Source organism: Argentina silus, assembly GCF_951799395.1.
Source record: "Argentina silus genome assembly, chromosome: 1".
Classification (NCBI taxonomy): Eukaryota; Metazoa; Chordata; class Actinopteri; order Argentiniformes; family Argentinidae; genus Argentina; species Argentina silus.
Window position 1 is genome coordinate 23,430,278 of NC_139655.1, and position 14,335 is coordinate 23,444,612.

The window sequence follows — 14,335 nt, forward strand, 5'->3', positions numbered from 1 at the left end:
ACCAGTTCAATATACATTAATTTTCTGTTTGTTCATATGTGTAATGAGGTCTGGGTGAGGAGATGTTATAATGTCAACGCACCATCGCCATCACTCAAATTTCTCCCAGTCGTAAAGGTGACAAGCCGTTCTCCGAAATGTAGCATGAAATGAGGGGTAATGACCAGAGATGCTGCCTGCATGGGATGGCATGAGGATGAATACGGTAAGCCCTCTCCCTGATGTGAACAATTCAACTTAATACTTCTGTTATACAGATTTTTTCTCCTCTGAAAGGACCAGCCAAATAATTACTTATTTGATTTTAATGAACGTTTCTGATGTTGGACTCAAGAGTCCAGAATGCTAATTGAATATTAGAACTACAGTTCTACTGTATTTTTATATAGACTTTTAAGACAAATGAAACTTCTGCTCAAGGTGTCATATGATCCCTGCTGATTAAATTAGGTCTCATAGAAACTAATAAGGGTCTAAAAGTAAATGTCAATAGCCAGGCGTATAATGTATATTCAGGAGTAGCTTTAAAATATGTATTTCTAAAATCAATATTTAACTCGACTTGGGTGTACACTTTGCTAAACTGGCACCAGGAGAAATTAATTTTATCTGAGAGTCATTACACAGTGATCCCTCAGACCATGTGAGCTTGAGTAAAATCATACAGAAAATGCAGTAAAACATTATGCAATCAAAACCATGTTTTGGAAATGGGTTTTCAGTGGCTACCTTGCCTTTTGCGCTTCCTCTCTGTCTATGAAATATGTAACCAAGAATAGTGGCCTAAATTGTAATTTGTAATTTGTAAATGTTCTCAATGACAGTTGCATAGCCTATGTACAATACCATACCGCTTGCCAGTGTAGGACAGTGTAGGATTTTATCTCAAGTGCAATGTTTGACCATACAAATGTTGTTCATCAGGATGACAATGGCATAGCTCAGATTTCTAAAGCAATACCACTAAAAAGGCTGGATATATGTTGATATGCAAATGTAGCCATGATCAGAAATTAGCTCATTCAGCCATAATTTGCTTTTGAGAGTAGCCCTATTGAGCAAAGAAAATGCAAATCAGTCATCATTCATACCGAAATTCATACATCCATGATGTAATTTCATATTGTTCTTACCTTAGGTTAATACTGTGGGAATACTATTATGGGATAGCGGTGGCTTGGGCTCCAAAGAGAAAAGTCCCATTAATAAAAAAGAGATTACTTTCAGGTTGCTGTCAAGGCCTTCTCCCTGCTAACGGATTGATACGTTCTCATTAAATCAACCCTTTGAAAGGTCCTTACAAAACTACCCTAGTGATAACTGTAGGTGACTTTTTCTCTCTGTATTATTTTCCACTTTCTGGGTATGGTCTATGGCCTCATCAATGTATTGATATTAAAGATTTACTTTTCTTTCTTTCTTTCTTATTTGCCCCCCCCCCCCCCCCCCTCTCTCTCTCTCTCCCTATTTCTCTCTGAGAGCCATAGGGTTTATTGTTCGCTTTTTCTTGTTTGGGCCATCATTCAAAATGCAGGGCTTTCTACTGACGTGCAGTGAAGCAGGGAAATGAGAAATGACTCACACATTTTAGCCCCTCTTCATTTTCACTTGCCTTCTTATTATTACACACACACACACATACACACACACACACACACACACACACACACACACACACACAATTTCCTACATTCACAGATGATTAGTGAAGTCTCCACAGTAGAACCACATCCACATCTGTGACACAAGGAGGGTTTTGTCAACGTATTATACTTTGTATGGCATACAATATACTGCTGCAACAATGCAGACTTTGACATTGAGGGGAGAAATGGGTCTGGCACACCACTAATTAGCTGCCATTCATAATTGATTAAAGTCAGAATATAAATAACTAATGGAAATTTAATTTTATTTGGAATGTTTTGTCATTTACAGTTACCTGAGGCTCAATGCAAACATGCCTCTGTAATTGCACAGTAAATTGCCAATCAAATTGAGTTAATCACATTAAAGGACAGAGAGAGACGGAGTTATCGGGCCCTTTTCTAAGTTGAGTCTCCACTTCAAAGAGGCAGAGGGATGACTGAAACTTAGATGAGTTGATCTGATGTTGATCTGATTTCACATTAATTCTACCAGGGGCCTCAGATGTCTGTAGCATTACATAACATGAACAAATAAATATAATTCTTTATGTGCTCACATCGAACCAACAACCAATCTAACCTCATCCTTAATATTTCCAATGGTCATCTCCATCTCCATTGTGTATGTGCATATTGTGAGGCATGCGTCCTCACAGGCAGAAAAAAAGCCATCGATGCAGTCCTCAGAAGTAGCACATCATTAATAACGGAGGGACCTTTGAAGATCCTGCATAAATGTCTAATTAGGTTTGGTAACCTTTAGGAAACTCAAGTACATGAATACTAAGCAGATCCAGAGATCTTGTACTGCATGGCAAACTAAGCACTCAACATGTGGGGGGAGTACACTGACATTGAGCAGGTTTGTCCCCCCCCCCGCGCCTGAAAGGGCATGCAATTTAAGCCACATTACAAGCGCGTCGGAACTCATTGCCCAATTTCAGCCCAATTTATCGCAGTTAACCGTCCTTGTGTATACACCTCGACAGGAAGCCAAAATAAAGTGGCGAGGATTTCTTGTCCTGCCCTTCAAGATGTTTGGATCATTATACTGTACAAAGTGTGACAAGGCTCTGGTGACATTTTGCATTCTTCACACACCGAGGCTGGGCTGTGTTTGCACTGGTACTCTGCAGCCGACGAGGTAAACATTTACCCCAAACGTATCTCACACAAACTAATGGCAACCCAGGCAGCTGTTGTCTAGATTCTTGTAGGAATGTTTCTTTTTGTCAGATTGATTAATTGTCATGTGCTGTGTTGTATATCCTGCAGTCATACAGAAAGAGAGAGACAGGAGAGAGAGAGATAGAGAGAGAGAGAGAGAGAGAGAGAGAGACGATGTTGTGTATCCTGCAGTCATACAGAAATAGATAGATAGAGAGAGAGACAACCGATTATCCTGCTTTACTGTTCTTACAGTACAGAGCAATATTCTAACAAATTGCTATCAAATTGCTATCTTGATGGCAGAAGTTTCCCAAAACATTGAAGAAGCTGCTACACTGACAACACCAACTAACTACAGTACCACTGCAATGTAAATCCAACTCTACTGTAATTTAAACATGACTATTCCAAGAAGTGAGTGATTAGATATTATATATTTATTGGGTATGAAACAAAGTAATAATTGGTGATCTTGCTTGCCACAAACTGCCAGAGCTAGTCAAGAAACCAAGCCAAAAGCTTTCCACTGAAATAGTTGAGAAAGACCACAATAAAAAACAATGATAGTGATACACAAAGCAAGACATTGCCATGTCATTTTCTTTTTGCATTCTCTGCATACTGGAAGAAGAGAAACCATTCTCAAAACATTCTCTGGGTTTCTATCTTACTCATCAACAACTTTCCATCCAGATAATTTGTTCCACCCAAAATCCTTCTGACTGTCCAAAAAGTCTCAAATATGTAAATCAAGCAGCACTACTAAAATTCACTCTCAGCTCCTCTCAAAACTCACACATATAAACACACAGACACACAGACACAGACACACAAACACACACACACACACACACACACACACACACACACACACACACACACACACACACACACACACACACACACGCACACACACACATATACACGGTTGTCAGTGTGCGGTGGAAAATCAGGGAGGCTGCTAATGGAAGCAGACAGCTTGGCTGCTGCTTCATCAAAGAGCAGAGGAAATGCAGATCTATGTCCTGCAGGATACGGGGAAATAGATCAGTTTCCTCGTCCGTCGACTTTGAAATGCAGCTGAGGAGAGATCAGGCAGACTTGCCACTCCGTCTCTCTAAGGGATGTATATCTACAGGAGGAACCTTTTTACTCTGTGACTCCCCATGTGTAATGTTTTGGCCATTGCATTAACCAGGTCCCCAATTAGATACTACTGTATATGTTTCCTAAGTACATAGACTTAAATGTTCTGTCAGCTTATGTAACTAATGGAGAGCTTTTTTTGGTTAGAACATTAATATTTTTGTCAGCTGATATTATTGAAGAGTATACACATAACATGTTGTAACATTTCCAAATATTAGCACTTGTACCATCCTCTATACACTCAATACATAGAAACAATCATGACATTTGTGTACACAAAGATCATGTTTTTCTTTTACAGAAGGTTTTTGGATGTAGAATGGTATTTGAGAGTATTTTTTGTAGTCGTACCGCCTGCTGGCATACATTGGCCTTTGAAAACACACACACACACACACACACACACACACACACACACACACACACACACACACACACACACACACACACACACACACACACACACACATATTTTGAGATAGTATGTAGTGGATGAACACACCTGAACAACACAAACACGTTTCTTTGTTTATATCTTTCAGGTAATTGCAGGATGCTGCTTACACTGCAGATACATTATAGATAGATTGTTCAGGAGTTGTTTTTATCTCACTTATTTTTTCAGTTGAAATGATACCATGTAGAAGGAAAGACGTTACATACAATAGACTGAGCAATTAACAATATCTAAATAAGATATTACGTTTGATATATTGGTCATATTATTGCTACTTAGCAATTATGTCGCAGGTGCCATATCATTAGATATTGAAGCAGTTATTTACTTTTCTATTCTTTACTGACATTTATTTCAAGACATTAAAGTAAATGACTTAAAGATAATTATAATCATGTATTTGAGAAAGTACATGTTTCCAGGTACTTATCTGTGAAAGTATTTTGCAAAATCTAAGCTTATATTCACATTTCACATTATGAGACCTCATGCAGGTGTTGATGTGAAAGAATTGCCATTCAATTCAACAGCAAATGTGAAATACATTCTGAGGAATCACCACCTTCCATTGTAAAGTTTCATACAGTATTTTGGCTTCTGCCTCTCTCTGGTTTGCTAGTAGAGCAGGGTTTGAAATGAACTCAAAGAGCTACAAGAAGCCAACATCATCTCAGTGTTTTTCCATCTTGATAGAGCTGAGTGTCTTTGGAGACCACTAATTTTCTGAGTGAACGGTCCCAGAAAGAGCTAATGATATGTTAATGTCGACTTTCAGGCATTAGGGAGGCCTTATGACAGCAATCCCAATTTCCTCTGGGGAAAATGCCTTGAGAGGTTTCGTCACACAAATAAACAAAGTAAATACAACATGGAGGACACCACGCTGGAAGGTGAAGTCTCAAAGGTAGCTGACAAGATGTCATATAAAGTAGCAGCCAATGAAAAGAACAGCACGGAAGACTATATAAGATAACTGGTAATCTAAAAGTTTTACTAATGTACCTCCATACCTACTTCCCATAAACAAGACATACTGTATAAAATGTAACACCAAACCATTTCTTATCTGAATCATTATGTTTTCCAGCTTTAATGATCCATGCCTATCTCACGTCACAAAATGTCACATATCCTACAATGCTTGTTTTCAAATGAATGGATGCACAATGAAGTGGTTCATTGACAATAATCGTTAAAACTTCATCTCATTATGTTTGTTTTCCACTCATAACTTTTCAACACCAGCTACTGACACTCACCTCAGCTTGGCAGGGAGGCTGGTACAGGGAGGTTGGTATAGGGAGGTTGGTACAGGGAGGTTGGTACAGGGAGGTTGGTACAGGGAGGTTGGTACAGGGAGGTTGGTATAGGGAGGTTGGTACAGGGAGGTTGGTATAGGGAGGTTGGTACAGGGGGGTTGGTACATCCACAATACTCTGTTTACTCCCTCACAAAGCTACTCCACGTAGCTTTGTGGAGGTGTAACAGTATAGTAAACCATGGGACGGGGTAATGAATGGCACAAGATTGAAATATGCCATGGCATATTTTGAATTCCCTGGTATCTTACCTGTGGACACTCACCTCAGCTTGGCAGGGAGGTTGGTACAGGGAGGTTGGTACAGGGAGGTTGGTACAGGGAGGTTGGTATAGGGAGGTTGGTACAGGGGGGTTGGTACATCCACAATACTCTGTTTACTCCCTCACAAAGCTACTCCACGTAGGAATTCCCTGGTATCTTACCTGCCTGCAATATAGCCACATGCCCTTGTGTGAGTATACCTGCTCATCTTCCTATGTATACCTGCTCATCTTCCTATGTGTTGGGGTTTTGGGCACGCTCAGCCTCGCGGATTGCTTTCCCCCCCCGGCCTTCTCCAGTGTCTGCGGCAGCATATGGCCATTGTGATGGAGGGTAAAAGGAAATGACAGGCCATTTGAAGATGCTCTAGTCTCCCGCATCATGAATAATGCAGAGGGTGGAGTGTGCAGGTACGAGCGAGAGCAGCAAAGTTTATCGGCCTCCCCCTGTCTACCCGAGAGAGAGCCAGACGACACCACAGCTGGGAGATTAGGCACCGACACGGTGCCGGGACCTGGTCAAACTCAATTAAATACAACCAGGATAATTCCACCTCCTCATTGTCCCCCAACAGTTTTATTACAGGAATAAACCCTGGTTGCACTGTGGAAATCACATCATTAAGCAACAGCAACAAATAAATGAGGGTGAGACTAAAATGTTGATACTTTGGACTGAGAGAGTGATTTACTTCCAAATAAGTATATTAGCAAACAAATTAAACATAACAATGCTCTCTGTCAAATGTGTATAGTCCTTATTATCAAATACAGCCAGAAGTGCAGTATCTAGTTAACACAGTAACAGCTACTGAGAAATGTATCATCACAACAAAATGCATATCATTGTTTTATGTTTCTACATTGCACCCAATAAGAACAGAGCTTTTTACTGACATGACTAAATGACTAAAATGACTAAAACATAGATGAGAAATGTACTGTATCATAAACTATTTACAGAAAAGTTAAATACACAACTGACGTGTGCAACATTACTGAGGAAATTGAGTCCCTTAGGCTGGCTGGTAAAGACTGCTCTGGTGATATGTTCAACCTCTTTAAGAATTTGAACTGACAGTGGGACACAAGAAACGTGTAAAACCTCCTAAATGTTACCATTTGGGATCTTTGTGTCATTAGTCATAATTGTCCCTCCAGTCAGTTTCCCAAGTCTTCTGAGCATCAGTTAGGTCCTGTGGACCCTCCCCATGGCTTGCATACTGGAACAGATCCCATTGATTGTGCGGCAGTTCCATGTTGCGTGTAACTGTTTTCCATGTCTACATGATAAACAAACACACATGCCACCCACACATAAGAATCAACCCAGGCTTGGCTAATGATGATAAACATACAGTACCAACGTACCGCTAATTGGGCCTTTGTCGATTATGTCTCATTAATACTGATGTTGCTCTGACATGTTTATGACAATCTTATGACAAGAGTTTCTGTGAATCGTCTTCTCATTACTCATAATTTCTTGTTTCAGCTGCTCTACAAATGTAAATACGCTTTTCTTCATCATTTCTGTTATAGACATAAACACAATATTGTATTACCATATTCCTGTATTAACACTGATTAAGTATCTCGATTTCAAAGATTTCTTAGAGGAAGCAGAATCTACTTTCAGTGGAATGTCTTGGAATGATGAATAGACACATTCTATTCATTTTCAATCATCAGCAACAGATAATCATTTAAATGTAATGGTGATTTTGTTTGCCATTTATACATAATTCTAACTATAAAAAACAGTCAATGCTCATGCAGTCATATACTACATTCCTGTCCTAAGGCATTTTTGGATTCCAAAGTATATTTTGCACACCAATACAACTTCCTACTTATTTTGGCACATATCACTTCTTGCAAAGTTAAATACCAAGTGTTTTTTTTCCAAATGTTTTCACTTCCATAAGTCCATAACCTATCACTCTGTGTACAGAATAGGCCCTATCTGATGCCTCATCATTGTCTACAACTCTTAGCCAACACGGATAATTAAAATGATCGCTGAGCTTAATGACTAAAAGGCCTCTAATTTCTTCAGTTCCTGTCTTCAGTGCCCTCTCCACTGTGATAAATAAGTATATCTTAAGTTGCTACAAGGCCCATGTTTCAAGGAAATTCATGTTTCGATAATAGGTCAAATTTGAATTCATTTGAAGTTTTTTGTCTATTTAAATTCTCATTGTTTTTTCTTCTTCTTAATTTTTTTTTACTGCTTCTGTGTCTTTGGCCTACTTTTGGAGTCCTCTTGTACCCGGGGCGCCCAAGGAGTAAGCTTTTGCGCCCACACCTCACAAGAGAATTATTTATATTGCACAGGTCTGGGACCAGTCTAATTTGGGTGGAACCGTACATAGCCCTCAGGCCTGACGTTTCGCTATCGCTGAAGGTGCAAGAACTGTGAGCGGTGTTGAGAAAGAGAGAGACAGAGAATAAAACATGGCGCTGCAAGGCCCTTTGATCTTGCTTTCCCTCCTTTTCTCTCGTTCAAAGGACCAGCGAGAGAAAATAAGTCACCCAGCAGAGGCTTAGGCTTGGGCTGTAGCCCCGTCTGGCTGCCATAGGCGGGCACCATAGGATGGACGGCCAGGGGTAGTGCTGGGATGTTTTGTCAGTGGGAGAGGAAAAAGTTTAATACTTCAGCTTTTGAGTTTTGTTTCATGTCGGGTAATCTTAGAAATAAATATTCACTTGAATGCATAAATAAGTGAGGACTGAGTCCCCAGATGACTTTCGAGTTGAACTTGCATTCCAGCAAAATGTTCAGCCTCCAATGAAAAATGGGATTATTCAGATGGTGGTGTCCTTTAAAAATGGTCAAAAACTCTTCTTTCTCTAATGAAAAGGTGTAAGAGCACGTATTGAGTTCCACTCTGTTGAAAATGTTGTTTTGATTGTGACAATGTTATCCGTTTCCATCGCCTCAAATGATAGGTTTGCTTGCTGTGCATCATTAAACTGTAGAATGAGGAGCAGTGGAAAAAGACAAACATGGAATGCAGACACTTTTGCTTATCCTTACCGGGAAAGACTGACTGAGAAACAAAGGACAGCCATAGACAGCACTCTTTGATTTTTACAAAATCCATGTAAAAATAGAAGAATATACAGAAGATTGCTTTAGCAACAGAAAAATACACTGTTAGAGAATAATAAGACAGTGAATGATTAGAGAGACAGCAGTTGTACACCACTGTCTGCCCCATCCAACTGCATGTGCGATGACAAGGCTATTAGAGCAAATGACTTCTGCGACAGACAGCCAAGAGGTCAGACTCTATTAGCAATGTTCCAGCAGACAATTTGAGGAAGGTGTCCCTCCTCTCAAAATGCCCCCCTCCGCGTCAGAGCAATTTGTTGGTGATGCAGGGTTATGATAAGAGCGATGTGAAGGGCCCAGATGCGCCTGCTGCACCCCTAAACCAAGCCTGCAGGAGCCAGCAGGCGTAATCTGCAGCGGTCCGGATTGAGCCCCTGATAGCAACGTGTCCCTGATTGCTCCTTAGTGCCCCAGGGCTCGGGGCGTTCAAGACACTTTCTCCTGATTTTGATGGACAGGTGTGTTCTGTAGTCTGCTCACTTTCACTGTCAACAATGGATTTGAAAAAAATACCATCTCCATTATGGAGGACGATAACGTTTTCAATGTATTGAAACACTAAAAGGGTGTTACGATTGTTATGTCGTTTGCAGGCAGAAATCTTTAATATGGTCAGATTATACTCATGGGTTTATGTGCCCTCTGATGAGTTGGCTCACTTTGTGACTGATGTACACTACTGTATTTGTCTATGACACATGTATGACACTCAAACTGGATTCGTCTTTTCTTTGGGGAGGGAGCTTGAGATGGACGGAAGACACTGTCATATGAAAATGTCGATTAATCACCATCTACAGTATATGTGTCAGGATGGTACTGTATATATTGAGATTTGACACTCAGACTGTATTACTCTTATTTAAGCATGCAGTGTGCCATAATAATCTTTTTGCCATAATATGATTGATTAGAAATGTCATATGGAATGCTGTGTACATCAAAGGCTTTGAAGGGAGTTTTGCTTCTTATAACACTTTGAACCTTAGGAACACTTGTTTTCATTTATATAAGTCAGTGCATTGGATTGTGAAGGCTCAATAGGGTTCTCTAAGACTTCTTTTTCTGTTTTCAAGCATAAAAACTTTGTAAAGGCCAGGACAGAGAAGCACAGTTAGTTCTTGAGCTGTAATGAACACACATGCTTATACTGTATCTTGGTTACTCCTGGCCAATGGTTCATGTTCCTCAGATGTTTTCCCTTTTGCCTTTCTTCAAAGCTTCGGAAACTATGTCAATACCTGTAAGGAGACGGCATATTTACCGGCCCAAGTGAAAATGCATAACAACCTCATTGCAATGTGTTGCATCACGATGAACTGCAGTACTGTCAATTGTATTCATGCATCTCGGTGAGCTGTCGAGAAAGAGCTAGAGGAGCCTCTCTGCTCCATGTTGCATCACACGACTGTATCAATACTGAGGAAACTACTCATACAGTACACAAGAATCTCACCAACTTTCATTCTCCAAATTCAGTTATGACAAATGGAGACCATGACAATATAATTGAGACCCTCTCTTTAGGCTCTATCTAATCATGCAGGCTGGATCTTAAATGGAACTTTTTTCATTTCATCAGGAGGAGTACACTGTTTGGTTTGTGGACATTGATCAAACTGAGACTCCCATTTTTCATTGTAGAACTGGTTTGTAAAACTTGCTGCAACTGCAACAAATTGAGTTGATTAAGCTAGGGGTTCCAGAGGTTAAGATTAAGTTGACACTGGAGTTAAAAATAACATTCAACCCACCAATTATTATTATTATTTGTTATCCCATATTCATTAGTTACCAATCAGGAAATCCCCCCAAATCTTCATTATCTTTACTATAGACCAATTGACAAAATAACAAGTAATAAATAAATTGCATTACTGATGGGGTCAACACATTAGGTTATGATAGATAATAGAGGGGAAATGGTGGTTAGCAGTATGAGGTTATTGCATGTGTTACTAATGAGTGAATAACGTGCACTCAGACACGTTTTTTCTCTGTCTCTCGCATTAGCTCACACAAAGGACAATCACACCAACCACACACACACACATTAACACCTGCATATAGAGAGCACGTACACCATACGGATGTGTGTGTGTGTGAGTGAATGTCAGTCTTCAAATGAGCTCACCAGAAATATTTGCACACACCCAGAAAGGGCGCTTGATCCTACCAGAGGAGGAACGCCTGGCTAATTTGCAAACGGCTCTTTAAGAAGGCCGACAGTGCATGGGCCATTCATCACACACGCCTCTGCAGAGCGTCAAGCCCGCCTCTTTGTCTCAGACGGGCCTTTCAAGTACAAAGCCTCATCGAGAAAGAGACGCAAAACAAACAGAAAACTCTCTCTCTTTCTCCTCCCTCTCTACACCCCCCATCTGGCTCCTTGAGTTCTGCAAAAGCAAAGGAAATATGTTTTTTCGCTACTGATTTTCATTGCAGGCAAAGAGGCAGTATCTCTCCTCAAAAACAACCTTTTATTTTTTTCTCAAAGCCTATCTGGTTCACCTTGATAACATAATTAAAAACTGACATAGCATAGATGTTATTCATGTTCAAAAGAATCAAAAGAAGTCCCCTCAGTCTATTGCAGAACTGAATGTCCATTTTATTGTCAGCAAAAAGGATAAAAACATCTGTCACATTATTTTGCCTCTTCAAAATAAATAAGAATACATTTTTTGATTAACATGACGTCAAATGGTAACAGTTCAAAAGATATTTCCTTTGAAAAAAAAAGATAACTATTTTGCCTTCCTTCTACATTATCGTCATACAGCTGTTCTTTATCATCAATAAACAAAATATGCGCCATGGGTGTCCTTGATTTCATTCTGTCAAAGACATTTTTGAACGACAGATTTGCAGTATTCTCGACAGTACGAAAATGTATTTGTTACACCACTCATTTCAGTCACAACACTCACAACCATCTAGATAGGTTTTCCTTTTATAAGAGTCTAATTTGAAAGTGTCTTGCAAAATCCAACACAATGTCCACTAAACCTCTTTTAAAGAGTAATTGTTTGACCGTTAACTGCTAATTCCTCTGTAAATAAGGGGGGAAAAAATGTATTCACTGTAAAGCTGAATCCTGGTAATCATAATACATCATTGTTATTACATCATTATTACATAAAACTGGACTTGGCAATAGAAAGAGTCAGGCCTAAGGAAAACAGACTCAAAGGCAAACACCACACTGTAACATCTGTAAAACGCAGTCAAGAGAGAAAGAGAGTTGCTTTCCTGCACCAATTGAATAAGACATCAAACTGTCAACATCGCATTCTTGTTTCTCAGAGAACACTCCATTGGAGACACAGGCAGATTTCAGAGCTACCTCAGCAAATAAGCAGTATTGTTTTTTCAACAGATCTATACAGTTGTCTACTTGTCATAACTTGCATTGAGAGGTACATGTATGACTGACTGAGAGATATGACTGACTGACTTCTATTTGTTTAGGCTTTGTCTCTGTGAGTCCATGACCAAATGCGATTTTCCTTCCAAATCTCTATGCAAACTCCAAACAAAACATTGACACTCTTGACGACTTTCAAATTAAAAGTTGAGTGACTACTCTACTCATTAGCTGTTGGTAACAGAGCAATTGGGGGGAAAAGGTTTCTTTTTTTAGAACAAAAAGAGCAAAGGAATGCATCAAAGCAAGAGATGGGCCTGTGCCCATCGCTGGAACGAGAGAATAGGTGCCTCCGTGTAAAGATACTTACTGTACCATGTATACACAGTCAATGGCTGGAGCTATGCCCAACACTGAAACCTTTTAATGTCTTTGCTCACAAGGTTTTCCCTTTTCAGTCAAGACCCTTTTGAAGTCTGTGTCAAAACTCGCCATGTCACATTTTTGAAAATCCAAACAAGGGAGGTAAACAAACCAAACCTTTGAAGTCAAGATGTTTTTTTTTCTGATCTCACCTCTGTTGTCACAGAAATCACGCCTCCTCCTCTGCACTTGAAGATTAGTTCATTCTCTCTTTAGATAAAAATTCATTATCATTGTTGATTTTGTCAAAGTTCTGGAAACACCAACAAAGTTTAGGGCTATGAGAATACGCTATTGGCATCACTGCTGCTGCCGTACAGGTCGGCTAGCTTTTTGAAGCGAGGTCCCCAGTTGCTCAGGTAGTCGTAGTTCTGCTCTGAGTCTGTACTTAGCGACTCCAGTGAGCTTAGTGACTCGGCTACAGAGCCGCTCCCTTCAAAGGCATACGTCTGCAAAGAGTCGTATGGGGGAGCCGACGGGTCGATGTCAGCATCCTTCAGCCGGTCCCAGATGAACTCTCGGAACACCACGTTGTCCGGCAGGGTCTTGTAGGCGGGCCGCACGGAGGAGGATGGGTAGGGGAAGAAGGAAGGTGTGTCGGGGGTGACGTCTCGCCGAACCTTGGGGTCTCTGATGACATTGAGGTTGCGGAGGGTCATCATGTCGAAGGCCTCTGTGTCCTCCTCCCCGCCGCCCTCGTCATCGTAGCGTACAATGTTCTCCCGCACGTCTCTCTCCTCCTCCAGGATCAGCGGCTCCTTCTTCCGCCGGCGCATCGACACGATCAGCAGCACTAACACTGGGAGAGCAAGGAGAGGGGAGGAGGACAGGGTTTATGTTTACTCATTACCTGGAGTACACTGTTTGCAACGTTGCTCGATTGTTTTCAAGACTTGAACTTGTTCATAAACAATGTTTCTTAATGACATACAACATTTCATCAATGTGAAAATATATACACAGCCTTTCACATTTGTGTTCAACATATGCATTACAGAAGTACAAACAACTCAAAAATTGTCCTCCATATCTTTCTCTGTCCTCCATATTGCACACAACTTCCCCAAACTGGAATCTCTGGACTGCTTAGAGAGAACGTGCAGTACCATCAACCCCTCCTCCCAATCCCTGTTCCCTCTCCCATATATTATTGCTGAAAATAACTCTCCGCACCCAAGCAAACTGGCAAATGTCTAATGATCCTCCATCCATCAATGTCGCACGGGTGCCAGTGAAATATCGCTCTGAGGGCCCATATTTCTTTCCCTGAGCCGGGCATCTGGCTTCCTCAGGCTACAGAGCGAGGGGCCCAGGAACCGAAGGCAAACACCGCTTCACACCTCATAATAAGGGAGCAAATGGAGGAGGTGGAGGGGGCGGCAGTGTCACATGAAAAGGGCTGCAGGAGACGCTGATGAATG

General features: G+C 40.7%; 1 protein-coding gene across 1 annotated transcript in view; it reads right to left on the bottom strand.

The window, feature by feature from the left end:
- Positions 1–12,986: 12,986 nt before the first annotated feature.
- LOC310810778 (cadherin-7-like) overlaps positions 12,987–14,335 on the bottom strand; it is a gene marked incomplete at its 5' end in the record, with an annotated part of 79,525 nt that continues 78,176 nt past the window's right edge. The window contains one exon of the mRNA XM_083678629.1: positions 12,987–13,713. Within this exon, the coding sequence (XP_083534755.1) occupies positions 13,193–13,713 (521 nt within the window). The 3' untranslated portion in view covers positions 12,987–13,192. The remainder of the gene's footprint in view (positions 13,714–14,335) is intronic.